Source organism: Vanessa tameamea, chromosome 18 (genome assembly GCF_037043105.1).
Source record: "Vanessa tameamea isolate UH-Manoa-2023 chromosome 18, ilVanTame1 primary haplotype, whole genome shotgun sequence".
Taxonomy (NCBI): domain Eukaryota; kingdom Metazoa; phylum Arthropoda; class Insecta; order Lepidoptera; family Nymphalidae; genus Vanessa; species Vanessa tameamea.
In genome coordinates this window covers 2,970,985-2,990,487 of record NC_087326.1, presented here as the reverse complement: position 1 = coordinate 2,990,487, position 19,503 = coordinate 2,970,985, and the positions used below count along the sequence as shown (strand labels likewise).

At 32.1% G+C, this 19,503-nt stretch overlaps 2 protein-coding genes across 4 annotated transcripts in view; one reads left to right on the top strand and one right to left on the bottom strand.

Annotated features, from left to right (window-relative positions):
* The window catches only part of LOC113400204 (probable beta-hexosaminidase fdl), a 90,863-nt gene extending 86,677 nt beyond the window's left edge, over positions 1–4,186 (top strand). The window contains exon 4 of the mRNA XM_026639691.2: positions 107–4,186. Coding sequence (XP_026495476.1) covers positions 107–1,835 — 1,729 coding nt within the window. The 3' untranslated portion in view covers positions 1,836–4,186. The remainder of the gene's footprint in view (positions 1–106) is intronic.
* A 29-nt stretch (positions 4,187–4,215) lies between these two features.
* The window catches only part of LOC113400186 (putative leucine-rich repeat-containing protein DDB_G0290503), a 364,402-nt gene continuing 349,114 nt past the window's right edge, over positions 4,216–19,503 (bottom strand). For 2 of the 3 annotated variants that reach the window (XM_064217667.1, XM_026639665.2), the window contains 17 exons: positions 18,946–19,174; positions 16,173–16,270; positions 14,624–16,013; positions 14,076–14,531; positions 12,556–13,956; positions 12,133–12,480; positions 10,727–11,056; positions 10,034–10,513; positions 9,567–9,947; positions 9,026–9,481; positions 7,746–8,920; positions 7,048–7,302; positions 6,210–6,300; positions 5,859–6,058; positions 5,258–5,371; positions 4,652–4,768; positions 4,216–4,332 (listed from right to left, as the gene is read on the bottom strand). In XM_064217667.1, the coding sequence (XP_064073737.1) occupies positions 4,285–4,332; positions 4,652–4,768; positions 5,258–5,371; positions 5,859–6,058; positions 6,210–6,300; positions 7,048–7,302; positions 7,746–8,920; positions 9,026–9,481; positions 9,567–9,947; positions 10,034–10,513; positions 10,727–11,056; positions 12,133–12,480; positions 12,556–13,956; positions 14,076–14,531; positions 14,624–16,013; positions 16,173–16,270; positions 18,946–19,174 (7,569 nt within the window). In that variant the 3' untranslated portion in view covers positions 4,216–4,284. The remainder of the gene's footprint in view (positions 4,333–4,651; positions 4,769–5,257; positions 5,372–5,858; positions 6,059–6,209; positions 6,301–7,047; positions 7,303–7,745; positions 8,921–9,025; positions 9,482–9,566; positions 9,948–10,033; positions 10,514–10,726; positions 11,057–12,132; positions 12,481–12,555; positions 13,957–14,075; positions 14,532–14,623; positions 16,014–16,172; positions 16,271–18,945; positions 19,175–19,503) is intronic. The other variant, XM_064217668.1, reaches the window with a different exon arrangement.

The following is a 19,503-nucleotide window of genomic DNA, read 5'->3' as shown; positions in this document are numbered from 1 at the left end:
AAATTTGCATGATGTTTTATACTTAGATGAACTAAAATAATGATTTAAATTTATGATAAATTTCTTAAATTAAGAAAGTTTTGCTTAATAACAATTTATGTTTTAGGGGTGTGGAGCCGCAATGGTCATGGATCTGTCGGAACGATCGCTGTGAAAGGCTTTTGGCATCAGAAACAAATGTACTTCAGTCTCTTCCAACTTGCAATATGCTATGCGCTTCCACACAACTATGGCCACAGCCCACTGGTCCCGTCAGCTTGGCCACTGCTGCCATCCGCGTGCGTTCTAGTGGATTGTCTCTCCAAGTACTAGCCTCTCCCTCTCGGGATGTAACCGAGCACCTAAATGACGCCTTTATCTTGATGCGCGATGACTTAAAAACACTGGAAAAATCCGCCGCCATAGAGAACAGACGATCTGATTCAGCGACACGTGACGTGCTCGTTCGTGTAACCGTTAACGGAACCGGTGATCCGCGCATGAGACAGGATACAGACGAGAGTTACAAGCTAGCTCTTCGACCAGCTGGAAAATCTTTAGTCGTCGATATAACTGCACACTCTTTTTGCGGTGCCCGACATGGCTTCGAAACTTTGTCACAATTGATTTGGTTAGATCCTTATGCGGGCTCACTCTTAATTTTGGAAGCAGCTACTATTGATGACGGCCCTAAATTTCGATATCGTGGACTTCTTCTCGATACAGCACGAAATTATTTTCCTGTTAGTGATATACTACGTACAATTGATGCAATGGGCGCAAGTAAAATGAACACCTTTCATTGGCATGTTAGTGATTCTCAATCATTTCCTTTAAGATTGCAAAGCGCTCCACAATTAGCGCAACATGGAGCTTATGGCCCTGGAGCTGTGTATACGACTGACGATGTACGAGCTATCGTCAGAAAAGCCAGATTACGTGGAATACGTGTTCTAATAGAAGTAGACGCGCCAGCACACGTGGGGCGAGCTTGGACTTGGGGCCCAGGTGCAGGGTTAGGTCACTTAGCTCATTGTGTTGAACTGGAACCGTGGAGTACATATTGCGGTGAACCTCCTTGTGGACAATTGAACCCGCGAAATCCCCACGTATATTCACTACTAGAGCGCATATACGCAGAAATTATCCAACTTACCGGCGTTGATGATATTTTCCACCTAGGAGGAGACGAAGTATCAGAACGTTGTTGGGCACAACATTTTAATGATACGGATCCAATGGAGTTATGGTTCGAATTTACACGACGTGCAATGCTTGCCTTAGAAAAAGCTAATGGTGGAAAAGCACCAGATTTAACTTTCCTCTGGTCATCACGTTTAACTCATACGCCATACCTCGAACGCCTGGACAAAAAACGATATGGAGTCCAAGTGTGGGGCTCTTCACGATGGCCGGAATCTCGAGCCGTACTAGACGCAGGGTATCGTTCGGTTTTATCACATGTTGATGCTTGGTACTTGGACTGTGGATTCGGTTCCTGGCGAGACAGCTCTGATGGGCACTGTGGACCATATCGTTCGTGGCAACAAATCTACGAACACAGGCCATGGATAGAAGAAATACCGTCAGTTGCCACAGGAGTTGAGCCTTGGAGAGTTGAAGGTGGAGCGGCATGTCAATGGACGGAACAGCTAGGTTCTGGAGGCTTAGACGCCAGAGTTTGGCCGAGAACTGCGGCACTGGCAGAACGATTATGGTCCGACCGTGTTGAAGGCGCCACGGCAGATGTTTATCTTAGACTAGATACGCAACGATCTCGTCTATTAGCCAAAGGGATTCATGCAGCTCCTTTGTGGCCTCGCTGGTGTTCTCACAACCCTCACGCCTGCCTTTAGCAGTCAGCCATAGACGTACTTTCATAAATTCGGTTAACGAGCACCGATTTATGTAACGATAGCTGCCTCAGTAGAACTCCCTATTGAGATATTTATGTAGCTTCAAACTGTTTGGTAGTGATTGATGAAATTATTCTCCTATGTAAAGTGTTAGATCGATGAAGTTTGGTGTACATAATAATCATAAAATCTTATTAGTTTAATTAACATTTAGTTTAAAAAACTGTACAGCGCTTTATTATACTTAGCAGAAACTTAATAACTCATATAAATATTTGTAGAATAAGTGAAATGTACTTGTTATAATACTAATATGAAATACGTTTAAATTATATAACATAGTTATTATTTAAATGTAGATAGGATGTATTTGACTGCCAATTTAGTCACAATTTTAATTGCAATCGCAATCACCTCCGACTAGGAGTTAAGGAAAGTGTCATAAAACACACAACATTTAATAAATGAACACAAATAGTATATAGGAATAATTTGTTAAACATTTCGTTTATATAATTAAGGTAAACTAACATATTACATGCATATCTTAATTAAACAAAAATACAATATTATGAAACTGTTACTCTTAAATGTAATATGTACCAAGGGATAATATTAGAACCCAATAATTATTACATTACTATATCTGTACAATTTAATCTCACAGCAGTCAAGTAGGTACCAAAAGTGAGAATTGTTTTGCAATTCAAGCAACCTTAAATGACATTTTCTAGGTTATACTACAAACGCCGTTCTAAAAACCTGATATGTTTTTCAACTTATTGTTGACTATTTAATAAAACAGAGCTGAAATATATGTTTAATTAAATATATATTGGTTTTAATAGATTTAAGTATATATAATAAAGATCACATAATAACCAATAATTATTAAATATTTGATATATAACTTCCGATTATAATTTAGTTGACACTACAGTTATATCTATAACCAATACTGTTTTAGTACAAAACTTTACAGCATTTGTTAGTAAAATATTTGCATTACTAAATGAGAGATGGTAATTAGACTTGTTATATAAATTAATACTTTAGTAATTCATAGTTCTATAATTAAAATTATATATTTAAGCATTAGAAACATGACAAAATACTTATTAAATTTCGTTAGGGCATTCTAGTTTCTTTACTTGTACTTTGGATGCCGTTTAATTAATATTAAATATTTACGGCCAGTAGCCAACATCAATTGAATACCGACATATTTAAATATTTCATCACATTTTAATGCTTTAAATAATATAAAATTGTATGTATTAGACTTTTTGGAATATAATGTTTTACGTTAAAAAAAATATTACAACTTGTGCAAAATGTAAAAAAGTCTTAGATACTAATTTAATTATCTGTGTCAAGTTGGGTAATATTTTATTTATATTTTATACCTGTTATAATGCTCAAAATTACTCGCATCTAAAGACAAATCGTTACTAGACGAAAATATAAATTTTACCTCAGACAAGCATTGCTTTTTCGTAAAACATTATAGCAGTATACAAGACAGATTGATTTTTTTTTTAATACTGGAATATAATCACAACAAATGTTTGAAACATATCGTTCAGTAACGGTATTGATAAAGTTAAGTCCTCTGATATCATAAATCACATAACTTGTAGCGACACATGTATTGGAGTAATATTTTGGATTGCTAAACTGCAATTAACTCGTAAAACATATAGTAGTTTGTGTTAGATTTTATATTTTTCGAACTTTAGATTTGTCAATTACAATTTAACTCAAGTCTATAAACGCATTTCTGATAATGTATGCTATCTAAATTGAGATTATAATATTATAATGTCAATAATCTGTTAATTTTACAATTTTAGCGTAATGTTAACGCGAACGCTATATTTTTAGGGCCACTTATTTTTCATACATTTAATTTTTGACAATATTGTTATACAATAACTGACGTAAAAGTAATTGTTGAGTCATCCCTGTTAAACGTGAATTTGGCTGAATTTATTCACAGAAAAAAATGTAACTTGTGATTGAAATATCAGCCCTTGTATTAAAAGTATTTTTTTTAAAGTACATATAAAAATTCATCGTCAAAACATTTTTTTGCATATTCCGACTACACCCGTCGGAATCACTTTTTAATAGACTTCTTTAACTCTTTAATACTCAGTTAAACTTTTATCACATTTAGAGTATGTTCGGATGAAACCCTTTAGATTTTTTTTTTGTAAATCGTTTTATAATATTTATTCATATTGTATCATGTTAATATATAAACTGGCACAATTTTGTACATTTTGTAAGTAATGTTTGGTGCTATAGTGATTTTGTGGTGTACTTCTATGAAATAAATAAGCTGAAATTATTTTTGTATTTTATTTAAATAAAACACTTTCATCAAAGTAATAAATTAATAAAATGTAATCGAAAATATCATAAAACAAAACAGGATGAATTGCATTCATTTTTTTCTAAAAATGTTACTTAATCGTCGGCTGCGAGGTGTACCCTGAAAAAAATTACGTTCAATTTATTTAACTGAAGCTTGAGGAAAATACAATACAATGAATTTCATATTTGCTATATTAGTGTAAGTTCATTTGTGGTAGTTTATACGTATTTTTTTTCACGATAGCGAAATGAAATAATTGAAATCAAATGTCCAACCACTTTTCGGCACTTCGCTTAGAAGGTAACTGTTGCGGGTTGCGTAAAGAATCTTAGAATAAGATTGGAAGAAGAAGGTTAGAAATGTAATAAGTATTTAATATTTTATTCAACTTATAGACAGGAATATATGTCATAAAATTATAAATATAAAAACTTACTTCTGTTGTATCATTTTTAGAAGAACGAAATAGTGATCGAATTCGTGATGGAGTGCTCGTCTTGCGGGAAGCTGAAGGGTCTACTTCCACTCGAAGCGACTGGCGTAGTTCGGAGTCCTGAAGCATAAGAAATAAATTTAGAATAAGTTAAATTATTAATACTAACTAATATTTCAACTGATTTTAGAAATTATTTCGACTTAAAGTCAAGCATAAAATAGAATCAAGTATAATAAATACTTGGTCAATGATTGACAAAAATCTACCATTACGGAAATAAATACTTAAAACCAGACATGCTTTATGTGCGAAGTTTCTGTTAAATAATAATAATGTTAAGGCTTATTATATTTTATTTGCAATAACCTGGAAGCGATAGTTATATTCCCAATATGTGTTTAATATGTTTTGTAGATAATAATTTACAAAACATCATAAAAGCACCTGAACTACAAAATTTTCTCACGATATATGTATATAAAGAGAAAATAACCAACAAAAGTTGGATCAGAATTTTTCCAAAATAATGCTTTATTATATACAACCTGAATTATTGTCTGATCTATATGCCATTTAATATATAAAACGTGTATGATTTAAACTCACAGTTGCCGAGAGTCTGCCCGCTTGTTTGCTGGGCGTCGGTGGTCCGGGTTTCTTGTACACCGTAATACCTACTTCTTTCCTTTGTTTTCCTCCCAGCGACATATTTCCTGTACACTAAAAATCAAATATCGTTATAAGAGTAATGAAAACGATTGGATCTATCTTCGGAGCTCCTCAAATTCAATTTATTGTGCAAAGTATAAAATTCTGCCAAAAAATATTATGTCGAGGACTGCTATGGTAACGGGAATTACGTCGGTATGACTGTTTAGTTATAGACAAACTTAGTGTGACAAGTCTTTCGATTTTGAGAATATATTTTATGTAAACGTGAGCTAGTTTTATATGTAAATATAAGCTAGTTTCATTACATGAACAAAACACACCTTAGATCTCATAGTTCGCTATACAAGGCGTGACGTGAATTAATTTTCTTACAATGTCTAATGACAAAGATGGCCACTCATTGACAACGTGGCTTATATGACCGTCTACCTTCAGTTATATTTATATAAAAATATATAGAGACAAAGCCTTTGGGACCACGTGGTTCCGGCACAACGGAATAGAGCGTCGAGTGCAGCGAGCACAGCGGGCGCACCTTGATGTCGTCCTCGTGCACGGCGGGCGCGAACTGCGTCTCGGCGGGGTAGGAGCTCTTGAGGTGCGGCGGGCACAGCGAGTTCCGCCAGCGCAGCTCGGACAGGCGGCGCGGCTCGTGCGGCGTGCGCAGCTCGCGCAGGCAGCGGTTGTCGAACACCTCGCCCTCCTCGTCCGACATCTGCAGCGCGCGCGCCTCCGCTGCAACGCGCCGCGTGCGGGATTACGTGACGTTTTTCGATGCACAGAAAATATAAATACATAGGTGTCTACATGTAAAAGTATGAATATTTATAACCTGTCAAGTAAGTTGAGATGCAAAGACTTATTTTAAAATAACTAGCCGACTTACCTTTAGGGTTATTCTTAGAAACGGGCAAGGATCGTAGCGAGTGCGTGTCGGAGGGACGAGATGGCTCCTCCGGCTGAGGGGCGAGACCGGACTGGAAAAATGTATTATTTCCATGTCAGTACTAATATAGAATATATTTTAATAATAGGAAAACTAGGCACGTTTTTCCCCGGTCTTTTCTCATCATAAATAAAAAAAAAACGTACGTTTAAAGTACGTATTTTTAGTATAAACAAAAAAAGTGTAACTATATCAAAAAAAATTTAGATATAGTTACACGGACGAGTAACTGGGCCACCTGATTGTAAGTGAGCACCACCGCCCAAAGACAATGGCGCGTAAAAAATATTAACCATTTCTTACATTGCCACTGCGCCACCATCACTGGGAATTAAGATGTTACATCCTTTGTGTCTGTAGTTACACTGGCTCACTCACCCTTCAAACCGGAACACAACATTACTAAGTACTTCTGTTTGGCGTTAAAATATTTATGGTGAGTGGGTGATACCTACCCAGACGCGCTTGATTGCACAAAGCCCTACCACTATGTAAATTTTAAGTAATTATTTAAATTTATTATTTATTTATATTTATTAAAGTTAGGTATGTACTTTTAAAATTATCCCTTAACCGCCGAGCACGAATTGAACTGTATAAGCACATAAAATATCTGTAATCTCAGCCCCGGGTTTGAACCTACAATCATCAATTGATATTCACGTATTCTAATTACTTGTCATATTGTCTCTTTTCTAAGGAAACTCAAATAATTATAAGGTGTTGCTTATATTTCTCTAAGGACTATTCTCTTAGATAAAACATTTCTGATACATACCGAGTGCACGTGTTGTAACGACATCAGGGACCCATAATTTTGCTTCTTTCTTAACCAATCAGCTTCGTCCTTCTTGACTAGGAACTTTTCTCCGACATTCCAAAGGTCCGTTGTCAGACTTTTGATGTGTTCCTCATACGCCCTACTCGACTCACGCAACTTGTGGTGGGCTTTCTGCAGTTCCAATTCAAGAGACTCTACTTCCTCTCTATGTTTCTCCTTAAACAATGCTATCTGCTCGTGACAGAGTTGTTTCTGAAAATCGAATATCACAATTAAATTTTACTTAACACAAAAATCTACGGATTTTTAGGATGTTGCGTTATAAATATTTATTGTATATCCCTGAAACCATGCTGTATATACCCATATAGCATAAGCTAAGATGCAAAATAAATCATGCTCATGCTTATATAAAAGTTCTAGTTACCTTTTCGAGTCGTCGTAAGGCATAAATTCAAAAATATACTAAACTACATTATGCTTTAATGAACACTCTATATCAAAACAATGTAAATAAAACAAAAGCATCCATTAAAACATACTTTATTAAATAAATAAGACTTCACAAGTCGTCACAGCGAGTAAGCCACACCGATTCAAAATCAAAATATCATTCACCAATAGTCCATTTGCAAGTAGAACCACCACACCACCTGATAGGCAAGTATCAAGAACAGTATGGGGAGGATACTGACCATTTTCGCCTTCATCCTGTTGAGTTTGTCCTCGTATTCCGCTCGGACCTCCATCACCGTTACGGATTGAGGATCTTTAGCACCCTCTCCTTTCTGCGCTCGGGCTACTTCTTCTAAAAGCTTCTGGAATGAATTTTGTAACTCGTCCAATTGGACTTCCAAACTCGTATTCTGGAAGCTGCCGGACGCTAGGGACACTCGGTCGACGTCACTTGTAAACGCCTGTTTAATCTTTTCCGCGGATATAGTCCTCGAAATGCAACGCTCGATCCATCTCTCCAGATTCAACGCACATTCGGATAAATCCTGCATCACCGCAGCATATCCTCTTTCCAATTTACACATCATGGAGTCCGTTATATGGCCGTCGAGACTCAATATCTCTCGTCTGACTGTCCGCTGTAGAGATATAACTCTGCTCAGTTTTTGAGTGTACAATTCCCTCACAGAATTAAACGTCTTAATGCTGACGGACAATTCCGTTAGGAACTTCCTCATGTTTATTATTTCTGACTCGTTAATCCTATTAACGTCGCTCAACCTATCCCTTTCTTTTTGCAATGTGACCTGTTTCTCCGAACAACGCCGTATGTGCCTCTCGGTAGTTTCCAAGAAGTTCTCCAAGTCTTCCATTGTGATAGTGCCTGCGTTCAAGCTCCTTCTGATGTCATTATCAGAATTTGAATTTCCGAAGTTCGTCAACTCCTTCAGTACTGTGTTCGACTTGATTTCTGCTATTCTCTTTAATATTATAGCTTGGTACTTGGCGGAGACTTTTATAATTTGACTAGCTCTGTTTTCAGTGACGCTCATTTTGGTCACTTGCTTTTTGAGTTCAGCTATTTCTTCGTTCTTTTGGTGAACAATTTTTTTTAGCTGATTCGATAGTTGCTGACAATTTTCTTTGCTCATTTCCAAGTCCTTGGAAACGTCTAGAAGTTTGTTTTCAGACTCAGCTATCAATGATTTTAAATAGGTGATATCACTTTGAAGGGATGTAATGGTCCGGTTTTTGTCATGAATGATTTTTTCTAAGTCAGATATGGTTTTGTAGCTTTCTATGGACGAATGTGTGTCTGAAGAAGTGTTATCTACCTGTAGGTGAAGGTCGCGGTGATTTGTGTCAGCTTGTCCAGAACATTTGGGACATGATTTATCTTGACTTACAACAGCAACTAAAAGAAAAAAGTATAAAATGTAGTGTAATATATTTGGATATGCTTAAAAATAGTTATCGAGATCAGTTGATCACTATTATATTTAAATATCAGCCAACTTACAAGTCTCAATTTGCCCCATCGCTTTATATAGTTCTTCATTTTCTTTCCTTAATGTTTTAATTATTCCCTCTTGCTGGTTTCTCTCATTCAACTTGTTCGTAATAATTTTAATGTCCGTTTCTCGTATTTTTACTTGGGTTTTCAAATCATCAATGGAATCTTGTAATTGTTTCAATTGATCATTTAAATTATTTATCAAAGCATCCTTTTCTTCTTTAATCTCAGTTAAGATTCTGTCTCTCTGAGTCACTTCCTCAGAGGCTTTAGATGTCAATGTTTTAATTTCTTCTTGAAGAATATTTATCTCTTTTTGACGATTTTCAAGTTCAGTTTCTGCTTTACCTTGATATTCCTCTAAAATAGAACATTTGTTTGCGAGATTTATTTTTTCTTTGATATTGTCCTCATTCTGCTGTGCCATTTGTGAATGCAAACACTCTTCTAATTTCAAAATTTCTGTAAAAAAAAATTGTAAATATACTTGAAAAATTTGTATAAGCTAAATATATTATTTATTAAATTATAAATTATCCTAAAGTACCTAATTTTTTCTCTTTTATTACTTCAAGGAGTTGTACATTTTCGTTCTTCAATTCTGTGCAAATTTCATTTTGTTCAATAATATGATTTTCTAAATCTGCCTTTAATTCAGTAATTTCATTCTCATATTTACTTCTATCTGATTCTACAACTTCTTTTTCTTCCACTATTTTCTTTATTTGTTCTTCGAGGTCATGCACTTTCATGTCCATTTCATTGTTTTCTTTTGATTTGATTTCAAGTAAAACTTCTAAATCGTTTGCATGTTTACATTGCTTTCCCAAATCGTCGTTTAATCGTTTTAATTTACTTTCGAATTCAACTTCAATGCTGTCTTTTTTAATTTTCCATTCATTGCTTTTTTCTTCTAACAAAACAATATCTGAAATATGAAATATTTTAAACAATTATAAATTATAAATACTTTAAGAACATCAATTGATTTTTTAATAATATAATATGTTTTACCTTCTTTATGTTTCTCCAACTTCTCAATCAACTGTTTATTTTCATCGTTCAAGGTATCGATTTTACAAGTCTTTTCTAGAACACCTTGCTCTAATGACATAATTTTGTCATTAAGTTGGTTAATTTGTGATTTAAAATCATTTTCTATAACTTCTTTTTCCTTGCGCACATCACTTAAATCTTTAAACACTGTATCAAATGCTGTCTTCGCTTTAATTTCATTTTCTCTTAGTTCTCTTTCAAATTTACTTCTTTCAGAGTCAAGTACAGCTTTCACTGTAGTTAGTTCCCTTTCTAAAGCTTCATTTGATTTAACATGCTCAGATATAACATTATTAAGACTATTTTTCTGGTCTTCCATGACAGATTCAGTAACTGTAATCATATTTTTAAGTACAAGTCTTTCAGATTCAAATTCCGTTATGAGTTTATCCTGATTTTGTTTTTGAATTATCAAATCATCTTCTAAGGATTTCAGAGCTAGAATAGTAAAAATATCTCTTAATAATAATGATGGCTTTCTACAACATATGCGCACGGAAATATTTTTTTTATAATCAACAACAAAAATTATCTATGTTTATATGATAAGACACAAAGTTAATTATATGCTATATTGAAAAATGAATCATAGTTTGATTGTAACTGATAGTAAAATTATTGTTGGGATGACTATTGTTATATAAAAGTTACCTTTATTTTTGTCTTCTATCGTATTTTGTAATCTTTCCTTTTCAACCCTCATTACTTCCAATTCTGTTGTTTTCTCTTTTAAATAATTGGTTAGCTTCGATATCATCATATTCAAATTATCGATCTGATTTTCATACGTTTCCTTCAGTTTATCCGTCAAATTCTCGTTATCAACAAGTTTGTCTTTCAGAGAATGAACTTTGACATCTAACTGAACTTTAAGATCATTTAGCTCGATATTGAGCGATTGGTTTTCAGACTGTAACTGCGTAATTTCGCTTACTTTTGACTCTATTAAGGTGTTATATGAGTCATTTTGTTTAGAGAACTCTGTAAATGTATCATTTTTTATTTTAATGATCGATGTTTATATTTTAATAATTATTAATTCTATTGTCATTTTTTAAAGTATTATATTGAAATAACTATCCTACCTGGATACTTTTTTAGGCATATAAAAATAAATGAATTATGCTAATTCTACAGTTAATAAAGACTGTACTATGATTATGTAGCTGGCGAATATTTTGTCCATTATTTTCTCATGTTTTTTTTTCTCATTTTAAAATTTAAATATGTAGGAATATATTTATTTTATTTTATTTTTATTTGGACAATCAACAGTAGATACAATATCACATCCAAAATAAAATATTACATTTCAAAATTATCAAGGCAAAAGTAGTCTCACCATGCATTATCATATTACACAATGTAATTATTGAAAATATGAATTAACCATAAGCATAATAATTAAAAATAAGAAATACAATACATTTAGTTAAATTTAGTCAAATAATGGTGGTCCTTCCCCCATGGCTGAATAATATTTATAAATAAAAAACAACTAATACTATAAATGCGAAAATAACTCAGACAGACAGAGTGATGACATGACATGGTTTAGCCGTGACGTGGTTTAGCACTGAAGACAATGGCCTCTCTATATAATTTTCCGTTTTAAAAGAATTCCGAATATCACCCTTAGTGACAAACACATGGAAATCATAAACTCGTAGTAACCTCTATATTTTAACAATACAGAACTTTTGATAGTAATTGTACTTTGTAGTACATTAATTTCTGCCACAGTGGTAGAGCTGCATTATCAATTACCAGAGCATCTCTCTGCCTGTATAAGCATATTTTCATTCACCAAGTTTCTATTATTTACAATGTTTTTATACAAATCTACAAAAAGATTCTGCACTGACATTGTTTGAAACCGAAGAATAACGTACGCGAATTTAATTCCTAAGGAAATTTAAATACATGTCTTTAAACTTACTTCCTCTTCTGCTAAGTTTACTTGAAATTAACACAGTAACAATAATTAAAAAGTAAAATGTTAAATGTTCCTCAATTATTTAACTGTCTGAGGAAATTTGATATAAAAATGCCCTTACCTTTTTTAGATTCGCCTATCTCTTTTTGAATATTCTTAATCTCATCCTCCAACTCTGCAATCCGCTTCTCCTTGTTCTCAAGCAATTCTGATACATTTTTAACAACTGTATCATTTTCCTTCAACTTATTTTCAATGTCTTTCTTCATCGCTATCTCCGAGGATAAATCACTAATGATACTTAGAAGAACATCACAACACACATCAGCTTGAATATTTTGTTTTTGTTCAAAATGTTCTAACTTTTGTAAAACATCTAAGCATATTCCATCCTTTTTAATAGTATCTAATATCTTGATAAACCCACAATTTAGAACAGTGTTAATTTGCTTATTATTTTCTTCTAGAGCTGAAATAAAATATTTAAATATATAAATTATCCTCTAAAGAAATCAAAATATATGTTTAAGTAAAAAACACATACTTTTGTAGTCAGATTTCATTGAATTTAAATCAATTTTCAGTTCATCTATTTCTTCTTGCTTATTGTTAATTTTTGCAGTAAGAATTTCATTACTTTTTTGCATTTGATCTCTTAACTCATCACACATTTTCGTTAATGATTCTTTTTCTTGTTCAAGTGTTGCTTTGTTTTTCGTTAAAAGTTCTACAGTATTTTTCTGATCTAGCAACTCTCTTTCTGATTCTTTCAAATTAGAGACCAGACTTTCATATTCATGAGACATTTTTTCTATATCTTGTTTTAGCTTATTAATATCATCTATCAAACTTATACCTAAACATTTTTCGTTTTCATATTTGTTGCTATAAATATTAATATCTCTTGTTAAGATTTGATTTTTTTCTTCTAAATCTAATATAATTTTTGTTTCGTCATTCAATTTTGTTTCTAAAGCAGCTTTTATTTCGCTAATATTCTTTATTTCTTGTTCTGCTAATTCCTTAGAATGTCTTTCTTCCACAAGCTGTTGCGTGAGGCAATCTTTCGCCTGTGCCAACATATTATTTTCTTCTTTTAATTCTTCTAGCTGTTTGTCAATTTTTCTTTTCTCCGCTAGCATCGCTTCTTTTCCTTCATCTGCTATTTTCAGAACAGATCTTTCCTCCATAATTTGTTGCACTAAAATTGCTTTTTCATTTAATAAACTTTCTTTTTCAGATACAACATTTTTGAATTCAGATTCAACACTTGCTAATTTTTTTAATAAATCTTCGTTTTCATCAATTAAATCTTGCTTTTCATTTTCAAGAGAATCTCTCACCGCTTTTTCTGCAATGAGATTTTTCTTTAAAAGATCACATGTGTTAGCACTTTCAGAACATGTTTTTCTTAGTAAATTAATTTCTACATTTAATTTATCTTTTTCATCTGTTAGAACATTAATTTTTGAATTCAAAGTTTTCAACAATAATTCCTTTTCTTGCAAGCTAGCTTCTGATTCATGTATTTTATCAGTCAATTCCTTAATTTGAGTGTTCTTTGTATTAATATGCTCCTGCATATTGCTTTTAAACTTTTCTATCACTAGTTTTTCGTTCTCATGCTCCTTCATTAACTGTTCTAGACTTTCTAGCTTATTTTGTAATTCCCTTTCAAGGTTCTCTATAATCAGATCTTTTTCTTTAACCATTATTTCATAAGTGCTATTATCTTCCTCTATTGTATAATGTAATTGATTATTTTCTTTTTGTAAAGCGTCAACTACTTGCAAGTTATTATTTATAACATTTTTTAATTCATCTTTAGATTCATCAATCAAACATTCTAATGTTTGAACTTTTGAACTTAACTCCTCAATTTGTATATTTTTCTCATTGATGTCTTCTAATAATTGATTAGTTTTACACCTTAGAGTGTCTATTTCTGGAACAAACACACAAAAAACTTAATAACTAGAATAATTTAAAACAAGAGCTATGTAACATAAACCTTTTCTAACTTTTTATATTGATTTTTATTAAATATCATATTAAAAATTTTACCTCCAGTTTTATCTGCAATATTTTTAGATAAAATATCAACTTCAAGCTTAAGTTTATTTATCTCCTCATTTTTCTTCAGTATATCCTCAGTTAACTGGGCACTTGTATTATTTAATGTAGCACATTTGTTCAAATATTCATTTTCAATTTCATTTTTAAAAGCATTTATTTGATCCAGCTGCTGAATTAAAATCGTTTTCTCATTTTCCATGACCAATGTCTTTTCATGTTCACTTTGTAACAATGCTTGTAATTTCTCTATGTCTAATTTAAGTAATTCAATTTGTAATTCATTATTCTCTATACAATTTTTAGATTTTGATCTCAAATCTTTCATAGTTACTTCCATTTCATTTAATTTTGTCATAAGTTTAGTAGTTTCATTGTCAAAGTTCTTTTGCAGAGCATCATATGCTTGATTTTTTTCTATTATATCTTCTTCGAGTCTTTTTATAACTGAAAAATAAACATATTGATTAATATAAATAATTAATAGAAGGGAAAATTAAGGCATTTATGATTAAGTATATCATAAATCATTCACTTACTACTTTTATTTTCATCAGCTAAATTAGATAACTGGTCAAATTTAGTTTGTAATGTCAAAATATTAATTTCCTTGTCATGAATCTCTTTTAATAAATACTGTTTTTCAGTAATTATTGTATCTAATTTATGTTTTAAATTATCTCTTTCTGCTACAGCAGTAGATAAAGTACTGTTTGTGGAATCAATAATGGCTTCTTTTTTGCAAAACTCTTCATCAAATTCACGTTTTTGTTTTGCCAAGAGTTCTTTAGTTAGATTTAAAGCAGACTCTTTTTCAGATACCTGTTCATTTAGTTGTTTAATAACTATATTCAACTTCTCGCATTCTTCTTTTTGCTTTTCATTCAATTCTTTTTCTTCAATTAAATCCTTATCAATTTTTATATTCTCTGATTTTATTGTTGTTAATTCTTTTTCTAATTTATTTATATTGTCTGATAAATTCTGCCTTTCATCTTCAATGCTTATTTTATATTCGATTTCATTTTGCAATTGATTTTTTAAGGCATCAACTGTTGCATTAATTTCGTCTAGGCTGTATTGCAATTTTTTCTTTTCTTCGTCAAATATAACTCCTTGGTAATCGAATTCTTTCTCTATCTGTTCGATTTTAATTTCCCGATTTTTCAATTCAATATTTAGTTTTTCATTGCATTCTTCTAAATGTTTGCTTTCTCTATTCGATTTTGATAGGCAAGACCTAACATGATTTATATCCTTATTCAAAGTTTCATTGAACGTGATATATTGCTGCAATTGCTCCTTTAGATCTGATGCTTCGTCAGTCCTTTCCTTTAAACTATTTTCAATTTCTTGGATTTGAGTATTCAAATTTTGGACATCATTGAGATACTTGTTAGATAATTCTTTTTCTTTTCTTAGGTCGCCTTGCAGCTCCTCAATCATTTCACCCTTTTCGAAAATCTTATTCTGCAACTCTACCAATTCATTATTTCTATTCGACACCTTTTCTTTTAGCTTCATCATTTGTTTTTCGTATTCATCCCTCATTTTAAACTTAGATGTCTTTTCTGTATCTATTTCTGTTTTAAGATCTTTAATGATGTTATCAAATTTTGATATTTCATCAGATAAACTTTGGAGAAGTGACATTTTCTCCTCCTGTAATATTTGTATCTCTTTCATTTTCGAATCGATTATTCTCCTCGAATTTTCTCCCGTGTCTCTTAACCTCTGTTCCAATTCGTTGACTTCATTATTTAACTTTGTGAATTCGTTTTCATAATGGGATTTTAATGCATTCCTTTCTTCTATTTCCTCATTAATACGATGTTTTAAATTAAAGATATCCGTGTCTTTTTCGCTCATAATTTGCGCAAAATTTTGACTTTCTTCTTCAGATTTCTTTGTCAAATCATTTAATTGATCCTGTAACCCATATTAAACCAAGTATTAAGGCTAATAAAGACCTAATAAAAGCATTCTAAAGACTTAAATAATCAAACAACTACGACAACAATTACATTTTTTGTTCTCATAACTACATAGTATAACTTTCAAATTAATTTATTTTTAATTATTGTTTACCTGTAACGATTCTATCTGTTGTTTGAGAAGCACTATTTTTGCGCGTTCCTCACTAAGCTGGACCTCAATAACATTTGCGCAAACCTCACTGCATATAGCTAAATAAGAAAAATATTAATTTTTGAAAGATTTTTACATTACTTCATTTTAAAAATATTTTTACATAATTAAAAAAAAATTGGCATACAAAAATGAGTATAACAAATTTGTTTCTTAGAATTGCGATCAATATCAAGTAAATTTATCACAAAAAAATAATCTCTATATATAAAAACTAGTTGTCGCCCGCGGCCTTGCTCATGTTTTTGGGTTTGGTTGTTATATATGAGGCAAAAAAGTAGCCTATGTCCTTTCTTGGAGTTCAAGCTTGCTTCAAACCAAAATTCGTCAAATTGGGTTCATTGGTTTGGCCGTGAAAGAGCGACAGACAGAGATACTTTTACATTTATAATGAGTAATTTAGAGTGTCCCTTAAATTTCAACTTCGATATATTTTTACGCATACCTTCTTAAAACTTTAGTAACAACCCAATATTGTCTGGAAAAAAATATAAGCCCGATTTATTAACGATAACCCGTGCCGACTTGCGATTTAAACTTCTCCATAATATTCTACTGCGACCTCTAACTACGCATTTTATTTTTCATTTTTTACGTTGTTTTTAAGATTATTAGTGCAATAAAATAAAAGGTGCAAAATTACCATATAATCGAAAAGTTCACGCAGTCTTATTGTACGGTATTCGCGAAGTTAAGCTGACTGTCAGTAAAGTGCAAATCTTGTGATTAGGGAGTGCTTTATATTTCGGGACAAAGCAAAAATTCTGACGAAGGCATTTCTGACCCAAAAAGAGGTGGAAATAATGTTATAACACCTGAACTTGACGCATCTTTAGGTCTTTGCCCATTAACCATAAGACTCCGTTTATATTCTTCATTCGGTTTTAGAAGCGCTTATTCTGAGCAGAAATTAATAAATCCTCGGTTCAGAGAATTATTATGAAGATAAAAAAATCCAGGACAGAAGCAAAAAAGACTGACTTTCAGAAAAATGTACCTGACGAAGTCACAGACTTTTGGGATGGCAAAATATTAAAGTTAAAACAACTAAAGCTACGACGTAATATGTTTACAACAATATTACATATATTTACAATATTATACATCCTTTCGAAAAAAGCAGTGACCAGACCATCATTGTATGGGCTCGAGGAGGAAAGGTAAACTTCTAACACCTAGTTTCCGAATTCACAATGTATTCAACATCCTTCTTGGAGATGGATGTAGTCGTTCCTATATTTATAATTTTATTAATAGTAATTTAAATTTAACGTTAAAAAAACACATTACTCCTACAAGACATTAATGATAAAGAAGAGGTGACTTAGTATTTTTGATTCACATGAAGGATATATATTAATTTAATTGTACTTTATTGACAAAAGTTCTACAATTTAAATGGTGGAAAAGACTTAATTCAGTTTCTTATCGATTCTTCTTGGTAAACTCTACTTTCCGAACCAGTGGCAGCACGACGATTCAAAAGTGCTATTATGAGCCTACTTGAATAAAGAATAAAATATTAGAATCATTTTGATTTGTTTTGTTCGAATGCACTAAGGCGACTAAAGCTCCTATCCAAAATGTGTGCTTCGTAAAGGCGCTTAAAGAGTATGAAAATTAATGTAAAAATTTATAAAGTTTATATAAGCAAATTTAGCCATCACTCATGGTATTTATGTTAAGAGACAGTCACTGTATCACTTTTTAATGATGAAGATATTAACAGATGAATGTGATTCCAACTTAAACATTAAAACTCAGATTTTGGCAAACGCTAAGTTTCATCCAAGGAAGAACTGACCTAAAAATTGTTCGATAAGCTAATTTTTTATGCGTTTTTTACATTACTTGGTGTATTTATTTTTGTTATTTAAATTGTTTTTTCTTTAAAACACTAGATGATTTTGTGTCGGAAAAGAGCAAACTATTTCTTTCTCGACTACATATCGACGACAGTTTTCTTCTTGGAATGGTAATGCTACTTTTTTGGAAACTAAAATTAGAATAAGTCGTTTGATCGTTGTAAATGACTCTGCTGAAAGGGCGATCAAATTAATGTAAGATTTTAACAGAATTATTACAGTTGAAATAGAGTAAAAACAATTTTTGTTGTACTGTGTCCAGGAACATAAAAGTTTGTATGCAGACTGTAAAAAACTACATTTAAGATCAGTTACCCCTGACTTATTATTATTATTTCATTTTTTTAACTAAAGAATAATGTTTATCTTATTTTATTTTAATTCTTATTCACTTCATTTGTTGTATTTATATATAGTTTGATATATATTTATGTTAGTTTTATAGCGGACAAAACTATCAGGTAAATAGATGACTTTTAATAAACTTTGTAGCTTGGTCGGCACGGGTTGCGATCATGTTAAACAGCTGAAATTTCATATTTGAGTATGTTTTAGCATTTATAAAAAAAATAGAGGGTATGCATTACGAAACTCAAAAAAAATTTTTTTTTGGTCATATAAGGGATACCCTTGTGAGTATAGATGATATATATTAACTATAATATTCGATCAGCATTAGTTTGCTGAAACATGTATAGTATAATTTTTTTTCAACAGCTAATTTCAGTAAATGACTAAAATTTTATTTCATACACATATTTGATAACACAGCAAAAAGCTGTTTATATAACAGATACATATATCGTTTTTGTATTTTTTTTTTAAATAAATATTAATTTATAACTTACATGAATTATGTGGCAAAGACCGTACACTTGTATCTACATCATCACATTCCAGCTGACTGGAATCAAAGCCATTAAGACGGTTGTGCTGTCTCAGTTCCGTGACCAGCTCACGTAATGAATGTACTTGACTACGCTCTGTCTCTAACTCCTCAACCAGTTGCGAAGCGCGATTAGACTCTTGCTGACTTATAGTAAACCATTTATCTCGCTCGCGCTTCAGTTCATCCAACTGTCGATGTGAAAGACGATACTTAAACTCAAGTCTGCCGTTTTTAGTTGGAACGTGCAGCATTTTTATAAATTAATATAAATATAAAAATACTTAACATAATAAATAAAATACTCTTTATACTTTCTTTCTATTAAACTACTAGGACCCGCACGCGGCTTACCCCGCGTGTAAGGAGGGGGCTGGCAGCCAGCTTCCACTTAGCAGTAAGATCTGTGCAAATACATGCAGCCGTTTTTGCGCAATTGCGTAACAGACATACAAACTTTCAAATATATAATATTGATGATGCCGTCCTGACATATTATAGTGTTCAAGTTTGTGCAAAC